At 42.5% G+C, this 20,000-nt stretch overlaps 1 protein-coding gene across 10 annotated transcripts in view; it reads left to right on the top strand.

The window, feature by feature from the left end:
- The window catches only part of shank3b (SH3 and multiple ankyrin repeat domains 3b), a 79,367-nt gene that overhangs the window by 17,672 nt on the left and 41,695 nt on the right, over nucleotides 1-20,000 (top strand). For 9 of the 10 annotated variants that reach the window (XR_008810073.1, XM_056278023.1, XM_056278024.1 and 6 more), the window contains 5 exons: nucleotides 2,147-2,255; nucleotides 9,702-9,853; nucleotides 14,375-14,504; nucleotides 15,463-15,500; nucleotides 15,659-15,775. Coding sequence is in view for 9 of the 10 variants with exons in the window: in XM_056278023.1 (XP_056133998.1) it covers nucleotides 2,147-2,255; nucleotides 9,702-9,853; nucleotides 14,375-14,504; nucleotides 15,463-15,500; nucleotides 15,659-15,775 (546 nt within the window). In the remaining variant the exon portion in view is untranslated. Of the gene's footprint in view, nucleotides 1-2,146; nucleotides 2,256-9,701; nucleotides 9,854-14,374; nucleotides 14,505-15,462; nucleotides 15,501-15,658; nucleotides 15,776-20,000 lie in introns of those variants that run through there. The other variant, XM_056278029.1, reaches the window with a different exon arrangement.

The following is a 20,000-nucleotide window of genomic DNA, read 5'->3' as shown; positions in this document are numbered from 1 at the left end:
CAAATAAACTACTATGAGACAGGATGGAGGACATGTTAACTAGTCAAATAAACTACTATGAGACAGGATGGAGGACATGTTAACTAGTCAAATAAACTACTATGAGGCAGGATGGAGGACATGTTAACTAGTCAAATAAACTACTATGAGAAAGGATGGAGGACATGTTAACTAGTCAAATAAATTACTATGAGACAGAATGGTGAACATGTTAACTAGTCAAATAAACTACCATGAGAAAGGATGGAGGTAACATGTCCTCCATCCTGTTTCATAGTAATTTATTTGACTAGTTAACACATCCTCCATCCTGTCTAATCGTAGTTTATTTGACTAGTTAACATGTTCATCATCCTGTTTCATAGTAGTTAATTTCACTAGTTAACATGTTCACCATCCTGTCTCATAATAGTTAATTTGACTAGTTAACATGTCCTTCATCCTGTCTAATTGTAGTGTATTTGACTAGTTAACACGTCCTCCGTCCTGTCTCATAGTAGTTAATTTGACTAGTTAACATGTACTTCATCCTGTCTCATAATAGTTTATTTAACTAGTTAACATGTCCTCCATCCTGTCTCATTGTAGTTTATTTGACTAGTTAACATGTCCTCCATCCTGTCTCATAGTAGTTAATTTGACTAGTTAACATGTCCTTCATCTTGTCTCATAGTAGTTTATTTGACTAGTTAACATGTCCCATGGTAGTTTATTTGACTAGTTAAAATGGCCTTCATCCTGTCTCATAGTATTTTATTTAACTAGTTAACATGTCCTTCATCCTGTCTCATAGTAGTTTGTTTGACTAGTTAACATGGCCTTCATCCTGTCTCATAATAGTTTATTTGACTAGTTAACATGTCCTCCGTCCTGTCTCATAGTGGTTTATTTGACTAGTTAACATGTCCTCCATCCTGTCTAATTGTAGTTTAGTTGACTAGTTACCATATCCTTCACCCTGTCTCTTAGTAGTTTATTTGACTAGTTAATGTGTCCTCCGTCCTGTCTCATAATAGTTTATTTGACTAGTTAACATGTCCCCCATCCTGTCTCATAGTAGTTTATTTGACTAGTTAACATGTCCCTCATCCTGTCTCATAGTAGTTTATTTGACTAGTTAACATGTCCCTCATCCTGTCTCATAGTAGTTTATTTGACTAGTTAACATGTCCTCCATCCTGTCTCATAGTATTTTATTTGACTTGTTAACATGTACTTCATCCTGTCTCATAATAGTTTATTTGACTAGTTAACATGTCCTCCATCCTGTCTAATCATAGTTTATTTGACTGGTTAACATGTCCTTCATCCTGTCTAATCGTAGTTTATTTGACTAGTAAACATATCCTTCATCCTGTCTCATAGTAGTTTATTTGACTAGTTAACATGTCCTCCGTCCTGTCTCATAGTAGTTTATTTGACTAGTTAAAATGTCCTCCATCCTGTCTCATAGTAGTTTATTTGACTAGTTAACATGTCCTTCATCCTGTCTCATAGTAGTTTTTTTGACTGGGTAACATGTCCTCCATCCTGTCTCATAGTAGTTTTTTGACTAGTTAACATGTCCTTCATCCTGTCTCATAGTAGTTTATTTGACTAGTTAACATGTCCTCCGTCCTGTCTCATAGTAGTTTATTTGACTAGTTAAAATGTCCTCCGTCCTGTCTCATAGTAGTTTATTTGACTAGTTAACATGTCCTCCATCCTGGCTTATCGTTGTTTAGTTGACTAGTTAACATGTCCCTCATCCTGTCTCATAGTAGTTTATTTGACTAGTTAACATGTCCTCCGTCCTGTCTCATAGTCGTTTATTTGACTAGTTAACATGTCCTCCATCCTGTCTAATTGTAGTTTAGTTGACTAGTTAGCATGTCCTCCATCCTGTCTCATAGTAGTTTTTTTGACTAGGTAACATGTCCTCCGTCCTGTCTCATAGTAGTTTATTTGACTAGTTACCATATCCTTCACCCTATCTCTTAGTAGTTTATTTGACTAGTTAATGTGTCCTCCATCCTGTCTCATAATAGTTTATTTGACTAGTTAACATGTCCTCCATCCTGTGTCATCGTAGTTTATTTGACTAGTTAATGTGTCTTCCATCCTGTCTCATAGTAGTTTAGTCGCTCGTCATCTGTGATTTTTTCAGGCCAATCTGAAGAGGTTTATGGAACACGTGCATCAGAAGAACGTGGAGAAGGTTTCTAGATGGTTGGAAAAAGGCTTGGATCCAAACTTCCATGACTCGGAGACTGGAGGTGAGCAGTTTCGTTCATCCATTTATCCATTCACCCAATCATTTGGTGGTTGCCATGCAGTTATCCCAGCCGGCATCCTGGGGAGCTCTTCAGTCCATTACAGAACTCCATGCATACAACAGCGTTTTTATTATGTACATGTCAGTCTAGAAACTCCATTTATATGCATACAGTCCATACACTTTGCACATGTATATATATGTACATGTATATACAGTTCACATACACTATGTATATGTTCACAGTCCAGTGTATTTCAACATTACCATTGTGTGTCTGCTGGCTGTTCTGTGTATGGAAGTTTTGCTTTTTTCTTCGCTTTCAGCTGGTTTTTATATTGTGAAAAGATTTGATTTGTTTCAGAGTAAGAGCAAACACACCAGCAGCACTACTGAGTCACAAGGAAAACCAGACATACACCCGTCCGTCTATCAGTCTGTCTGTCTGTCCCTCTGCTTGTCTGTCTGTCTTCTTGTCTGTCTGTCTGTGTGGCTGTCTGTCTGTCTGTGTATCTGCCTTTTGGGCAGCACGGTGGTCCAGTGGTTAGCAGTGTTGCCTCACAGCAAGAAGCTCCTAGGTTCGAACCCCAGGCCGCCCCAGGTCCTTTCTGTGTGGAATTTGCATGTTCTCCCTGTATCTGTGTGGGTTCCTCCCACCATCAAAAAGACATGCATGTTAGGGTTAATACTCCTGACTGTGCCCCTGAGCAAGGCAATGGAAAGAAGAACTGGAGTTGGTCCCCGGGTGCTGCAGCTGCCACTGCTCCTATACAATAGGATGGTTACATGCGCTTATACAATAGGACAGTTACATGCTCCTATACAATAGGGCGATTACATGCTCCTATACAATAGGATGGTTACATGCTCCTATACAATAGGACAGTTACATGCTCCTATACAATAGGACAGTTACATGCTCCTATACAATACGATGGGTTACGTGCTGCTCTACAGTATGGTGGTTACATGCTCCTATACAATAGGATGGTTAAATGCGCTTATACAATAGGACAGTTACATGCTCCTATACAATAGGGCGGTTACATGCTCCTATACAATAGGATGGTTACATGCTCCTATACAATAGGACAGTTACATGCTCCTATACAATAGGATGGTTGCATGCTCCTATACAATAGGACAGTTACATGCTCCTATACAATAGGACAGTTACATGCTCCTATACAATAGGACAGTTACATGCTCCTATACAATAGGGTGGTTACATGCTCCTATACAATAGGATGGTTACATGCTCCTATACAATAGGATAGCCTGTGGGAGTGGGAGTGGAAGTGGGGGTGGGAGTCAAGCACGTCAAGCACGGACTGCTCTTTTTAGATCCGGTCAGTCATCTGTATTTTGTGTACCTAGTATAGACTATGTGTTTCCTTCACATTCCTGTCCTTTCCTCTTCCCGGGGCTGGCATAGACGTTGGGTCACTCCTAGGTGCTGTGACCCTACCAGTCTCATCTATCCCACTCTCTCCACTCACATTGAGCAGGTGGTGACGGGAGGGCTCTGGAATTGCCAGTCTGCGTTGCTGAAAGCTGAGTTTATCTCAGGCTACGCATCCTTGCTCTCCCTCAACTTTCTTGCTCTAACTGAGACCTGGATCATGCCAGAAAACGCTACCACACCCGCAGCTCTGTCAGATGTGTACTTTTTCTCACACTCCCAGAGCTGGGAGGCGGGGTGGTGGTACTGGCCTGCTGATCTCCCTGAAATGGAAATACTCTCTTGTTTCCATTCCACAATTTTCTCCGCCCTCTTTTGAATTTCATGCTGTTACTGTCTCTTATCCAGTCAAACGCACCATTGTGGTTGTGTACCATCCACCAGGCCCCCGTGGTGAGTCTCTGGAGGAGCTTGACACACTTGTCTCACACTTCCCTCTTGATGACTCTGCACTTATCCTTCTCAGTGACTTCAACATCCACACTGACAAGCTAGATCCTCTTCTCTCTTTCCTCTCCTCCTTTGACCTTCACCTCTCACCCTCTCCTCCTACCCACAAGGCTGCCAACTAGCTGGACCTTATCTTTACTAGACACTGTCCTATTTCAAATCTCTCTGTTACTCCCCTCAGCTCTCTGACCACTATTTCATGTCCTACTCTCTCTCCCTCTCTTCACCCCCCTCAGCCCCTTCCCCTACGCACTTGGTTTCCACCCGTAGACACCTCCGCTCTCTCTCCACCACTGATCTTTCTTCCTCTGTTACCTCTATCCTCCCTACACCTGAATCTTTCTCTCTCCTACCCACTGACACTGCTACTGATCTTCTTCTCTCTACCCTCTCCTCTTCTCTGGACAATCTCTGTCCCCTCACCTCCAGGCCTGCACGCCCAACACCACCTGCGTCTTGGCTGACCGACTCAGTATGTACTGACAGACGGAGCCTAAGAGTGGCAGAGCGCAAACGGAGAAAAGGCAAACTCCCAGAGGACCTTCTCAACTTCCAGTCTCTTCTTTCCACTTTCTCCTCCTCCCTTTCTGCTGCTAAGGCTGCCTTCTATCACTCCAAAAGCCTATCCTCTGCCTCTAATCCTAAGGAACTCTGTGAAACCTTCTCTATACTTCTTCAACCCCCACCTCCTTCTCCTACTTCCTCCCTTCTCCCTGATGACTTCGCTAACTTCTTTGACAAGAAGGTAAACGACATCCGATCCTCCTTTTCTCACCACCCGGTTAGTGATGCTTGCACTAAACCTCATCACATCCAGTCGCCCCACCACATGCTCCCTTGACCCGGCCCCCTCCCCTCTTCTTCAGTCTATAGCACCTGAACTCCTTCCCTATCTAACCAACCTCATCAACACCTCCCTGCAGGCAGGATGCTTTCCATCTGCCTTCAAGACTGCTAGAGTCACCCCCCTTCTCAAGAAACCATCACTTAACCCCTCTGATGTCAAAAACTACAGACCAGTTTCCCTTCTACCCTTTCTATCCACAACTTTCGAACGTGCTGTCTTTAACCAACTTTCTTTGTACCTCCACCAGAACAACCTCCTGGACCCCAACCAGTCTGGGTTCAGGGTGGGTCACTTGACAGAGATGGCCCTCCTTGCAGTGACAGAATCGCTGCACTCTGTGAGAGCAAACTCTCTCTCCTCTGTCCTGATACTCCTGGACCTGTCAGCTGCGTTTGACACAGTGAACCACCAGATCCTCCTCTCTACCCTCGAGGGGCTGGGTGTCACAGGCTCTGCACTCTCAATGTTTGCAACCTACTTGACGGGTCGCTCCTACCAGGTGACATGGAGGGGATCTGTGTCGGAGCCTCGCAGACTGACTACCGGCATTCCACAGGGTTCGGTTCTGGGTCCTCTCCTTTTCACCCTGTACACAACATCCCTGGGATCTGTTATTCGCTCGCATGACTTCTCTTACCATTGTTATGCCGATGACACCCAGCTGATCTTGTCCTTCCCTCCCTCTGACACACAAGTAGAGACACGCATTGCTGGGTGCTTGACTGACATCTCGGAGTGGATGGCGACACACCACCTGAAGCTCAATCTGGACAAGACAGAGCTGATGTTCCTCCCGAGGAAATGTTGCCCACACCGAGACCTGGCCATCACCATTGACAACACTGTGGTGACGCCAAATCGGACTGTGAGGAATCTGCGTGTGTTCCTGGACGACCAACTGTTGTTTGCTGAAAACGTTGCATCGGTCGCTCGCTCCTGCAGATTTCTCCTCTATAACATCAGGAGGATTCGCCCATTCCTCACCAACGAGATGGCACAGGTTCTCATCCAGGCTCTGGTCATCTCCCGGCTGGACTACGGCAACTTCCTCCTTGCTGGTGCCCCGGCGTCGGCCATCAGACCTCTGGAGCTTGTTCAGAAAGCTGCAGCTCGTCTGGTGTTCAACCGCCCTAAGTTCTCCCACACAACTCCCCTTCTCATGTCCCTACACTGGCTCCCAGTAGCTGCTCACATCCAGTTTAAGACTCTGGTGCTAGCCTACAGGGCAGTGAAAGGAACAGCTCCTTCCTATCTCCAGGCCATGGTCAAGCCCTACGCCCCCGCCCGACCACTTTGTTCTGCTGCCTCGGGACGCCTGGTTGCCCCATCGCTCAGAGGCCCCTGCTGCTGATCGACCCGGTCACGGCTCTTTTCTGTCCTGGCCCCACAGTGGTGGAATGAACTCCCCACTGATGTCAGGACAGCGGAGTCGCTGCCCATCTTTCGGTGCAGGTTGAAAACTCACCTCTTCCAGAACTACTACCCTGTCACTTGTTCTTAGTTCTTATTGTATTCACTCATAAAAAAAATCTCTTTCTTGCACTTTTACTTTAGCACTGGTTTTGCTCTTAGATGCTTGTTTAGAGAGAAGATGCACTTATGACCTCTGATGACTAGTAGTTCTCCTGATCTCCTACATTAAATGATGCACTTATTGTACGTCGCTTTTGATAAAAACGTCGGCTAAATGACTGTAATGTCATGTAATGTCATGTCATGTAATGATTACATGCTCCTATACAATATGGGGGTTACATGCTCCTATACAACAGGGTGGTTACATGCTCCTATACAATAGGATGGTTACATGCACCTATACAATAGGATGGTTACATGCTCCTATACAATAGGATGGTTACATGCCCCTATACAATATGGTGGTTACATGCTCCTATACAATATGGTGGTTACATGCTCCTATACAATAGGGTGGTTACATGCACCTATACAATAGGATGGTTACATGCTCCTATACAATAGGATGGTTACATGCTCCTATACAATAGGGTGGTTACATGCTCCTATACAACAGGGTGGTTACATGCTCCTATACAATAGGGTGGTTACATGCACCTATACAATAGGATGGTTACATGCTCCTATACAATAGGATGGTTACATGCTGCTATACAATAGGGTGGTTACATGCTGCCATACAATAGGATGGTTACATGCTGCTATACAATAGGGTGGTTACATGCTGCCATACAATAGGGTGGTTACATGCTGCTATACAATAGGATGGTTACATGCTCCTATACAATATGATGGGTACATCCTCCTATATAATAGGACAAGAAGAACCCCGCTACAATGTAGCGGTTTGGTTATCCACCCGTCTAAATCTCCCTCCTCTTCATCCTGCCAGCTAACCGCCTTCCCCCTGCACCTAAACCCCCCCGCACTCCAACTCCCTCCCCCCAAATGCTCAGAATCATCTGAAATGCCGAGAAAAGTGGTTTTTAGCCATTTTTAGAACATGCATATTTTGAATAATTATTATAATTATTTGAATTTTCTGCTATTTTTCTGGTCCTCTCTGGAACAATACCTACCACCTCCAAAAAAAAATTAGGATCATAAGTGCATTTTTGCAAAAATGCATATTTTGCATAATGCCAAAACATTTCTAAGTCCCAGAAATTTTTTTTTATATAGGTGAAAAAATCAAAGATGCTCAGAATCATCTGAAATGCCGAGAAAATTGGTTTTTAGCCATTTTTAGAAAAATGCATATTTTGCATTTTTATGCATAATTATGCATAATTTTAATTTTCTGGGATTTTTCCCTTACTCTCTGGAACAATACCTACCACCTCCAAAAAGAATTAGGATCATAAATGCTTTAGATTTCGGTCCCGCTATCTAGACTAACTAACTAACTAACACACACACGCACACACACTAACACCACACACACACACATTACGAAAATATGGGAGTTGATGGTTACATGTTCCTATGCAATAGGATGGTTACATGCTCCTATACAATAGGATGAGTACATCTTCCTATACAATAGGATGGTTACATGTTCCTATACAATACGATGGTTACATGCACCTGTACAATAGGATGGGTACATGTTCCTATACAATAGGATGGGTACATGTTCCTATACAATAGGATGAGTACATGTTCCTATACAATACGATGGTTACATGCACCTGTACAATAGGATGGGTACATGCTGCTATACAATAGGATGGTTACATGTTCCTATGCAATAGGATGGTTACATGCACCTATACAATAGGATGAGTACATGTTCCTATACAATAGGATGGGTACATGTTCCTATACAATACGATGGTTACATGCACCTGTACAATAGGATGGGTACATGTTCCTATACAATAGGATGGGTACATGTTCCTATACAATAGGATGAGTACATGTTCCTATACAATACGATGGTTACATGCACCTGTACAATAGGATGGGTACATGCTGCTATACAATAGGATGGTTACATGCTCCTATACAATAGGATGAGTACATGTTCCTATACAATAGGATGGGTACATGTTCCTATACAATACGATGGGTACATGTTCCTATACAATAGGATGGGTACATGCTCCTATTCAATACGATGGTTACATGCACTTGTACAATAGGATGGGTACATGCTGCTATACAATAGGATGATTACATGTTCCTATACAAAAGGATGGTTACATGCTGCTATACAATAGGATGGTTACATGCTGCTATATAATAGGATGGTTACATGCTCCTATACAATAGGATGGTTACATGTTCCTATACAATAGGATGGTTACATGCTGCTATATAATAGGATGGTTACATGCTACTATACAATAGGATGGGTACATGTTCCTATACAATACGATGGGTACATGTTCCTATACAATAGGATGGGTACATGCTCCTATTCAATACGATGGTTACATGTTCCTATACAATAGGATGGTTACATGCTGCTATATAATAGGATGGTTACATGCTCCTATACAATAGGATGATTACATGTTCCTATACAATAGGATGGTTACATGCTCCTATACAATAGGATGGTTACATGTTCCTATACAATAGGATGGTTACATGCTGCTATATAATAGGATGGTTACATGCTCCTATACAATAGGATGATTACATGTTCCTATACAATAGGATGGTTACATGCTCCTATACAATAGGATGATTACATGTTCCTATACAATAGGATGGTTACATGCTCCTTTACAATAGGATGGTTACATGCTCCTATACAATAGGATGGTTACATGTTCCTATACAATAGGATGGTTACATGTTCCTATACAATAGGATGGTTACATGCTCCTTTACAATAGGATGGTTACATGCTCCTATATAATAGGATGGTTACATGCTCCTATACAATAGGATGGTTACATGCTCCTATATAATAGGATGGTTACATGCTCCTATACAATAGGATGGTTACATGTTCCTATACAATAGGATGGTTACATGTTCCTATACAATAGGATGGTTACATGCAGAGAACACAGTCACTGTAACTTAACTGTATGATGACAACATAAAGTAGCTTTCTTCTTCTGTTCTTCTTTCTTTCTATTTGTCTGTCTGTTTGTGTGTGTGTGTGGGTCTGTGTGTGTGTGTGTGTGTGTGTGTGTGTGTGTGTGTCTGTTCACGTGTGTGTGCGTGCCTGGCTTTGTGTGTGTGTGTTCTTGTAGAGTGTCCTCTGACTCTGGCAGTTCAGTTGGAGGACAGTTGTGAGTTGATTAAAGTTCTTCGTAGCGGTGGAGTTCATCTGGACTTCAGGACCAGAGACGGCATCACGGCTCTACACCGAGCAGTGTTGTGTAGGAACGCCCCCGCCCTCACCGTAAATATTTTGCCTTATATATTCTGTACTACAGTAAATATACTGCCTTATATATCATGTACTACAGTAAATATACTGCTTTATATATCATGTACTACAGTAAATATACTACCATGCTGCCTTATATATCATATACTAAGTCTTACTTTATATCTGATATGCTACCACAATACTTAGCATCTGATAATACATGTATATGTTATATCTACATGTATCTGATATTACGTGTATATGTTATATCTACATGTATCTGAAAATACATGCATATATCATATCTATATGTATCTTATAATACATGTATGTGTCATATCTACATGTGTCTGATATTACGTGTATATGTTATATCTACATGTATCTCAAAATACATGTATATATCATATCTACTACATGTATCTGATATTACATGTATATGTTATATCTACATGTACCTGATAATACTTGTATTTATTTGTTTGTTTGTTTATTTATTTGAATAGGAACAGTGCATATTAATGAACATTGGTATGGCAGATGCACATGTAAACATCCCGGATTGTAGCAATACTGCTAATTTATATCCTAGTTCCTAGGCAGGTCAAAACAAAATATAAAAATAGATGTGGTACACCACAACACAATACAATAACACTAAAATACACCACAATACAATTCAATATATCATATCTACATGTACCTGATGTTACATATATCTACATGTATCTGATAGTACATGTATATGTTATATATACATGTATCTGATATTACATGTATATGTTATATCTACATGCATCTGATAATACTCACTCGACAGAATAGCTGCACACTGCGAGAGCAAACTCTCTCTCCTCTGTCCTGATACTCCTGGACCTGTCAGCTGCGTTTGACACAGTGAACCACCAGATCCTCCTCTCTACCCTCGAGGGGCTGGGTGTCACAGGTTCTGCACTCTCAATGTTTGCATCCTACTTGACGGGTCGCTCCTACCAGGTGACAACATGGAGGGGACCTGTGTCAGAGCCTTGCAGACTGACTACAGGCGTTCCACAAGGTTCGGTTCTGGGTCCTCTCCTTTTCTCCCTGTACACAACATCCCTGGGTTCTTTTATTCGCTCGCATGACTTCTCTTACCATTGTTATGCCGATGATACCCAGCTGATCTTGTCCTTCCTCCCTCTGACACACAAGTAGAGACACGCATTGCTGCGTGCTTGACTGACATTTCAGAGTGGATGGTGACACACCATCTGAAGCTCAATTTGGACAAGACAGAGCTGATGTTCCTCCCAGGGAAATGTTGCCCGCACCAAGAGCCGGCCATCGCCATTGACAACACCATAGTGACGCCAACTCGGACTGCGTGAAATCTGGGTGTGATCCTGGACGACCAACTGTCATTTGATGCAAACGTTGCATCGGTTGCTCACTCCTGCAGATTTCTCCTCTATAACATCAGGAGGATTCGCCCATTCCCCACCGACGAGGCAGCACAGGTGCTCATCCAGGCTCTGGTCATCTCCCAGCTGGACTACGGCAACTCCCTCCTTGCTGGTGCCCCAGCGTCGGCCATCAGACCTCTGGAGCTTGTTCAAAAAACTACAGCTTTTTTGGTGTTCAACCGCCCTAAGTTCTCCCACACAACTCCCCTTCACATGTCCCTACAATGGCTCCCGGTAGCTGCTTGCATCCAGTTTAAGACTCTGGTGCTAGCCTACAGGGCAGTGAAAGGAACAGCTCCTTCCTATCTCCAGGCCATGGTCAAGCCCTACACCCCCGCCCAACCACTTTGCTCTGCTGCCTTGGGACGCCTGATTGCCTCGTCACTCAGAGGCCCCTGCTGCCGATCGACCCGGTCACAGGTCTTTTCTGTCCTGGCCCCACAGCGGTGGAATTAACTCCCCACTGATGTCAGGACAGCATAGTCGCTGCCCATCTTTTGGCGCAGGTTGAAAACTCACCTCTTCAAGAACTACTACCCTGTTACTTGTTCTTTGCACTTATTGTATTCACTCATTTAAAAAAAACATCTCTTTCTTGCACTTTTACTTTAGCACTGGTTTTGCTCTTAGATGCTTGTTTAGAGAGAAGATGCACTTATGACCTCTGATGACTAGTAGTTCTCCTGATCTCCTACATTAAATGATGCACTTATTGTACGTCGCTTTGGATAAAAGCGTTGGCTAAATGACTAATGTAAAAAAAATAATAAATGTATTCATTATCAAATAAAATCAAATCAAATCAATTTTATTTGTATAGCCCAATATCACAAATTACAAATTTGCCTCAGTGGGCTTAACAGCAACACAACATCCTGTCCTTAGACCCTCTCATCGGATAAGGAAAAACTCCCTAAAAAAAACCTTTAACAGGGAGAAAAAATAGGAAGAAACCTCAGGGAGAGCAACAGAGGAGGGATCTCTCTCCCAAGACGGACAGCGTGCAATGGATGTTGTGTTCACACAATTTACATAATACAACATTGAAAGAGGATAACAGAATTATAATGGACATACCATTTATGAAGAACATGATGCACAGGATGCCAAGCAGTGTCCACGTGCCAACGGAGCAGTCCAGGACCCAAGCCACGCGACCAGCATCATCATGTAATAAGAAAAACTTAGGTGAGGAGAGGAAGGGCAGGCAGCATCCAAATGGCGACCACCATCACCACGGAGACCTGGGAGGAGAACCGACTGTCCATGCATGCAAGAGAGACTCACATGACACCATTCAAACACAGAGAAAGAGAAAGGAGAAGACATCATTCAGAGAGAGAGAAAAGACATGTTAGAGAAGAGAACAGTTTGCAATAGTCATTAGCCATAATCAATTAAGTCATCAATTCGTCATAATCTATACTCTGTAATCTCATCGGCAGAAAAGTGGTTGGTAAATTTATTGAGACAGAAAACCGACCCGCCATCCAGTACAGGTTGTGAAGCACTCAACTTAAAGGCAACTAGTTGTAATCTAAGGCAAAAAGATGAGTTTTAAGTTTGGATTTAAAGGACTCAACAGACTCTGATTGTCTGATGGCAGGAGGCAGGTTATTCCACAAAAATGGAGGCCGATAGGAAAAGGCCCTGCTGCCACCAGCTGACTTCTTTTTAACTTGGGGTACACACAGGAGCCCTGTATTTTGAGAACGAAGAGCTCGAGATGGCATGTAAGGTTTAAGGAGATCAGACAGGTAGGATGGGGCAAGCCCATTTAGGATTTTATAAGTCAGCAGAAGCACCTTGAATTCTGATCTAACATGGATAGGAAGCCAATGAAGGGAGGCAAGAATTGGTGTAATATGGTTAAATTTCCTAGTTTTAATTAGGATTCTACATGTATCTGATAATACATGTATATATTATATATACATGTATCTGATATTACATGTATGTATTATATCTACAAGTATCTGATAATACATGTATATATCATATATACATGTATCTGATATTACATGTATGTATTATATCTACAAGTATCTGATAATACATGTATATATCATATATACATGTACCTGCTAATACATGTGTCGCAGCCGTTAATTTGGTTTTTGGTAAATGCTTTTGCACTCTTGTTTATTCCTGCACATGTGTCATATATGAATGTGTTTACTACTGTGTGTTGTATATTATTATTTTGTTATGGATTACGTTTTCTGGTGTGATAGAAGCTGGGCGTGCACCTCTGCACACGGCCCCTGCTGGTTATGGGAGGGGGTGTTACGGCCCTAGTGCCTTGTGTATGTGTGTAAATTTGCCTCTCCAGGTAATGCCTCTCCTCATGTGGAGCTGCTGGTTAAACCCAGGTGATTCCAATCCCTCGTCAGCTGGGTATATTACTTGGAGAGAGACGCCCAGCAGGGGGCGCCATGGTTGGTAGCCAGAGGGTTTGGACACTGAATGTCGGGTGACCGAAGCGGCGGTTGCAAAAAGTCTTTTGACCGCTATCGCTATTTAAGTTTGTTTCATGCCATAAGTGGTCTTTTCGTTTCTTTATTTTGTTAACTTAGAAACAAGTTTGGAACTTTTTGGGTTTGTTTATTTCCTTGGAAGTGAGTCAAAGCTGACCCCGTCTTCGGAGCCCGCGGCTTTTCTATAAATTTATTTCTGATTTCTCCCTTTTTCTCCCAATTTAGGGCCAATCAATCCCTATTTTAGTTCAAGCACCCACCCTCGTACTGCATGCGTTCGCCAACTGCATCTCTCCGGCCGGCAGTCTCGAAGGAGTCGCCTCGCCACTTCCGTGACAAGGCGACTCCAGGCCGAACCCCTGCTTTTTACCACACACACACACAGCCGAACACACACCTGATCCCACGGGTCCTACTAATCGCCCCAGTACTTTGGGGTACTTTGGGGTGATTAGTAGGACCTGATATCACTAATCGACCAGCAGAGTCTTTGCTGAGGAACTTGATTAGGAGACACAGATGTGGAACTGCTTGGTTGAACAAAAACCTGCACCCACACTGACCCCTTCTGGATAAGACTGCCCACCCCTGGTAACTGATTCTGGTCTAACTGTGGACTTGTCATGTAGACTCTGCTGGATCTGGGAGCGTCTCCAGACTATAAGGACAGCAGAGGACTGACGCCTCTCTACCACTCCGCCATGGTGGGCGGCGCCCCCTACTGCTGTGAGCTTTTACTGCAGGACCACGCCACAATCGGTAGGTGTGTGTGGATGAGGGTGTGATAAGAGCTGAGTATGTGTGGTGGTGGTGGTTGCTGTGTGGTGGTGGTGCTTTGTGGTGGTGGTGGTTGCTGTGTGGTGGTGGTGCTTTGTGGTGGTGGTGGTTGCTGTGTGGTGGTGGTGCTGTGTGGAGGAAGTTGCTGTGTAGTGGTTGCTGTGTGGTGGTGGTGCTGTATGGTGGTGGTTGCTGTGTGGTGGAGGTGCTGTGTGGTGGAGGTTACTGTGTGGTGGTGGTGCTGGTGCTGTGTGGTGGAGGTTACTGTGTGGTGGTGGTGCTGTGTGGTGGAGGTTGCTGTGTGGAGTTTACTGTGTGGTGGTGGTGCTGTTTGGTAGAGGTTGCTGTGTGGTGGTGGTGCTGTGTAGTGGAGGTTACTGTGTGGTGGTGGTGCTGTGTGGTGAAGGTTGCTATATGGTGGAGGTTACTGTGTGGTAGAGGTTGCTGTGTGGTGGTGGTGCTGTGTGGTGGAGGTTGCTGTGTGGTGGTGGTGCTGTGTGGTGGAGGTTACTGTGTGGTGGAGGTTACTGTGTGGTGGTGGTGCTGTGTGGTGGAGGTTGCTGTGTGGTGGTGGTGCTGTGTGGTGGAGGTTACTGTGTGGTGGAGGTTACTGTGTGGTGGTGGTGCTGTGTGGTAGAGGTTGCTGTGTGGTGGTGGTGCTGTGTGGTGGAGGTTGCTGTGTGGTGGTAGTGCTGTGTGGTGGTGGTGCTGTGTGGTGGAGGTTACTCTGTGGTGATGGTGCTGTGTGGTTGTGGTGCTGTGTGGTAGAGGTTGCTGTGTGGTGGTGGTGCTGTGTGGTGGAGGTTACTGTGTGGTAGAGGGTGCTGTGTGGTAGAGGGTTCTGTGTGTGTGGTGGTGCTGTGTGGTGGAGGTTGCTGTGTGGTGGTGGTGTTGGCATGGAAACCCTTCATCAATGACATAAATGTTTTCCTGTTAACAGGGATAACAGATGAGAATGGATGGCAAGAAATCCACCAGGTAAACACACACACACACAGATATGGACCCACAAACACACACATTACACACCATCACTGTTGCCATACACACTACATGCTTCTGCCAGGCCACAGTACTGTTACTGTTGTAACCCTGTGTTTGTGTGTGTGTGTGTGTGTGTGTGTGTGTGTGTTTAGGCCTGTCGTCATGGTAACGTGCAGCATCTGGAGCACCTGCTGTTTTACGGAGCTGACATGAGTTCCCAGAATGCATCAGGAAACACTGCACTGCACCTGTGTGCTCTCTACAACCAGGTAACAGAAACGTTATTACATGTACACACACACACACACACACACACACACACACACACACACAAACCGCTGCTGGAGGAGACGTTTTCAACTCTTTGAAATTCTGTTTACTTTTGAAATTAATATAAAAAAGGTTAAAAAAAATGTTCAAATTTTCTGTGATTTTTGTTGTCACAGAAACGAGCAGTGAGGTGTGTTATGAGCATGTGTTGGTGAGCCCTGTCATGTTACCGTGTGAAGTCATGTTATCATGTGTTATGTTATCATGTGCTGTCATGTTATCATGTGCTGTCATGTTATCATGTGTTGTTATGTTATCATGTGCTGTCATGTTATCATGTGCTGTCATGTTATCATGTGTTGTTATGTTATCATGTGCTGTCATGTTATCGTGTGCTGTCATGTTACCGTGTGCTGTCATGTTATGTGTTGTTATGTTACCATGTGCTGTCATGTTATCATGTGTTGTTATGTTATCATGTGCTGTCATGTTATGTGTTGTTATGTTATCATGTGCTGTCATGTTATCATGTGTTGTCATGTTATCATGTGTTGTTATGTTATCATGTGCTGTCATGTTATCATGTGTTGTTATGTTATGTGTTGTTATGCTATCATGTGTTGTTATGTTATCATGTGTTGTTATCATGTGTTGTCATGTTATCATGTGCTGTCATGTTACAATGTGTTGTTATGTTATCATGTGTTGTTATGTTATCATGTGCTGTCATGTTATCATGTGTTGTTATGTTATCATGTGCTGTCATGTTATCATGTGTTGGTATCATGTGTTGTCCTGTTATCATGTGTTGTCATGTTATCGTGTGCTGTCATGTTATCATGTGCTGTCATGTTATCGTGTGCTGTCATGTTATCATGTGTTGTTATGTTATCATGTGCTGTCATGTTATGTGTTGTTATGTTATCATGTGTTGTCATGTTATCATGTGCTGTCATGTTATCATGTGTTGTTATGTTATCATGTGCTGTCATGTTATCATGTGTTATGTTATCATGTGCTGTCATGTTATCATGTGCTGTCATGTTATCATGTGTTGTTATCATGTGCTGTCATGTTATCATGTGTTGTCATGTTATCATGTGTTGTTGTTATCATGTGTTGTCATGTTATCATGTGTTGTTATGTTATCATGTGTTGTCATGTTATCATGTGTTGTTATGTTATCATGTGTTGTTATGTTATCATGTGTTGTCATGTGACCATGTGTTGTTATGTTATCATGTGTTATGTTATCATGTGCTGTCATGTTATCGTGTGCTGTCATGTTATCATGTGTTGTTAGGTTATCATGTGCTGTCATGTTATCATGTGTTGTCATGTTATCATGCGTTGTTATGTTATCATGTGCTGTCATGTTATCATGTGTTGTTATGTTATCATGTGCTGTCATGTTATGTGTTGTCATGTTATCATGTCCTGTCATGTTATCATGTGCTGTCATGTTATCATGTGTTGTCATTTTATCATGTGCTGTCATGTTATCATGTGTTGTCATGTTATCGTGTGCTGTCATGTTATCATGTGCTGTCATGTTACCATGTGTTGTCATGTTACCATGTGTTATGTTATCATGTGCTGTCAAGTTATCGTGTGCTGTCATGTTATCATGTGTTGTCATGTTATCATGTGTTGTCATGTTATCGTGTGCTGTCATGTTATCATGTGCTGTCATGTTACCATGTGTTGTCATGTTACCATGTGTTATGTTATCATGTGCTGTCATGTTACCATGTGTTGTCACGTTACCATGTGTTACGTTATCATGTGCTGTCATGTTATCGTGTGCTGTCATGTTATCATGTGCTGTCATGTTATCATGTGTTGTCATGTTATCATGTGCTGTCATGTTACCATGTGTTGTCATGTTATCATGTGTTGTAATGTTATCATGTGTTGTCATGTTATCATGTGTTGTCATGTTATCGTGTGCTGTCATGTTATCATGTGCTGTCATGTTATCATGTGCTGTCATGTTATCATGTGCTGTTATGTTATCATGTGCTGTCATGTTATCATGTATTGTTATGCTATCATGTGCTGTCATGTTATCATGTCCTGTCATGTTATCATGTGTTGTCATGTTATCATGTGTTGTCATGTTATCATGTGTTGTCATGTTATCATGTGTTGTCATGTTATCATGTGTTGTTATGTTATCATGTGTTGTTATGTTATCATGTGCTGTCATGTTATCATGTGTTGTCATGTTATCATGTGCGGTCATGTTATCATGTGTTGTCATGTTATCATGTGCTGTCATGTTATCATGTGTTGTCATGTTATCATGTGTTGTCATGTTATCATGTGCTGTCATGTTATCATGTGTTGTCATGTTATCATGTGTTGTCATGTTATCATGTGCGGTCATGTTATCGTGTGCTGTCATGTTATCGTGTGCTGTCATGTTATCATGTGCTGTCATGTTATTGTGTGCTGTCATGTTATCATGTGTTGTCATGTTATCATGTGTTGTCATGTTATCATGTGCTGTCATGTTATCATGTGTTGTCATGTTATCATGTGTTGTCATGTTATGTGTTGTCATGTTACCGTGTGTTGTCATGTTATCATGTGTTGTTATGTTATCATGTGTTGTTATGTTATCATGTGTTGTTATGTTATCATGTGTTGTTATGTTATCATGTGCTGTCATGTTATCATGTGCTGTCATGTTATCATGTGTTGTCATGTTATCATGTGCGGTCATGTTATCGTGTGCTGTCATGTTATCGTGTGCTGTCATGTTATCATGTGTTGTCATGTTATCATGTGTTGTCATGTTATCATGTGCTGTCATGTTATCATGTGTTGTCATGTTATCATGTGTTGTCATGTTATCATGTGCGGTCATGTTATCGTGTGCTGTCATGTTATCGTGTGCTGTCATGTTATCATGTGCTGTCATGTTATCGTGTGTTGTCATGTTATCATGTGTTGTCATGTTATCATGTGCTGTCATGTTATCATGTGCGGTCATGTTATCATGTGTTGTCATGTTATCATGTGTTGTCATGTTATCATGTGCGGTCATGTTATCATGTGTTGTCATGTTATCATGTGTTGTCATGTTATCATGTGCGGTCATGTTATCGTGTGCTGTCATGTTATCGTGTGCTGTCATGTTATCATGGACTCTCATGTTATCATGGACTCTCATGTTATCGTGTGCTGTCATGTTATCGTGTGCTGTCATGTTATCGTGTGCTGTCATGTTATCATGTGTTGTTATGTTATCATGTGCTGTCATGTTATCATGTGCTGTCATGTTATCGTGTGCTGTCATGTTATCGTGTGCTGTCATGTTATCATGTGCTGTCATGTTATCGTGTGCTGTCATGTTATCGTGTGCTGTCATGTTATCGTGTGCTGTCATGTTATCATGTGCTGTCATGTTATCATGTGCTGTCATGTTATCATGTGCGGTCATGTTATCATGTGCTGTCATGTTATCGTGTGCTGTCATGTTATCATGTGCTGTCATGTTATCATGTGTTGTTATGTTATCATGTGCTGTCATGTTATCGTGTGCTGTCATGTTATCATGTGTTGTTATGTTATCATGTGTTGTTATGTTATCATGTGCTGTCATGTTATCATGTGCTGTCATGTTATCATGTGCTGTCATGTTATCATGTGCTGTCATGTTATCATGTGCTGTCATGTTATCATGTGCTGTCATGTTATCGTGTGCTGTCATGTTATCGTGTGCTGTCATGTTATCATGTGCTGTCATGTTATCATGTGCTGTCATGTTATCATGTGTTGTCATGTTATCATGTGCTGTCATGTTATCATGTGCTGTCATGTTATCATGTGCTGTCATGTTATCATGTGCTGTCATGTTATCGTGTGCTGTCATGTTATCGTGTGCTGTCATGTTATCATGTGCTGTCATGTTATCATGTGCTGTCATGTTATCATGTGTTGTTATGTTATCATGTGCTGTCATGTTATCATGTGCTGTCATGTTATCATGTGTGGTCATGTTATCATGGACTCTCATGTTATCGTGTGCTGTCATGTTATCATGTGTGGTCATGTTATCATGGACTCTCATGTTATCGTGTGCTGTCATGTTATCATGTGTGGTCATGTTATCATGGACTCTCATGTTATCGTGTGCTGTCATGTTATCGTGTGCTGTCATGTTATCGTGTGCTGTCATGTTATCATGTGTTGTTATGTTATCATGTGCTGTCATGT

The sequence above is a fragment of the Lampris incognitus genome, chromosome 3 (assembly GCF_029633865.1).
Source record: "Lampris incognitus isolate fLamInc1 chromosome 3, fLamInc1.hap2, whole genome shotgun sequence".
Classification (NCBI taxonomy): domain Eukaryota; kingdom Metazoa; phylum Chordata; class Actinopteri; order Lampriformes; family Lampridae; genus Lampris; species Lampris incognitus.
The sequence above is the reverse complement of the archived record's forward strand: the minus strand, read 5'-3'. Positions and strand labels throughout refer to the sequence as shown.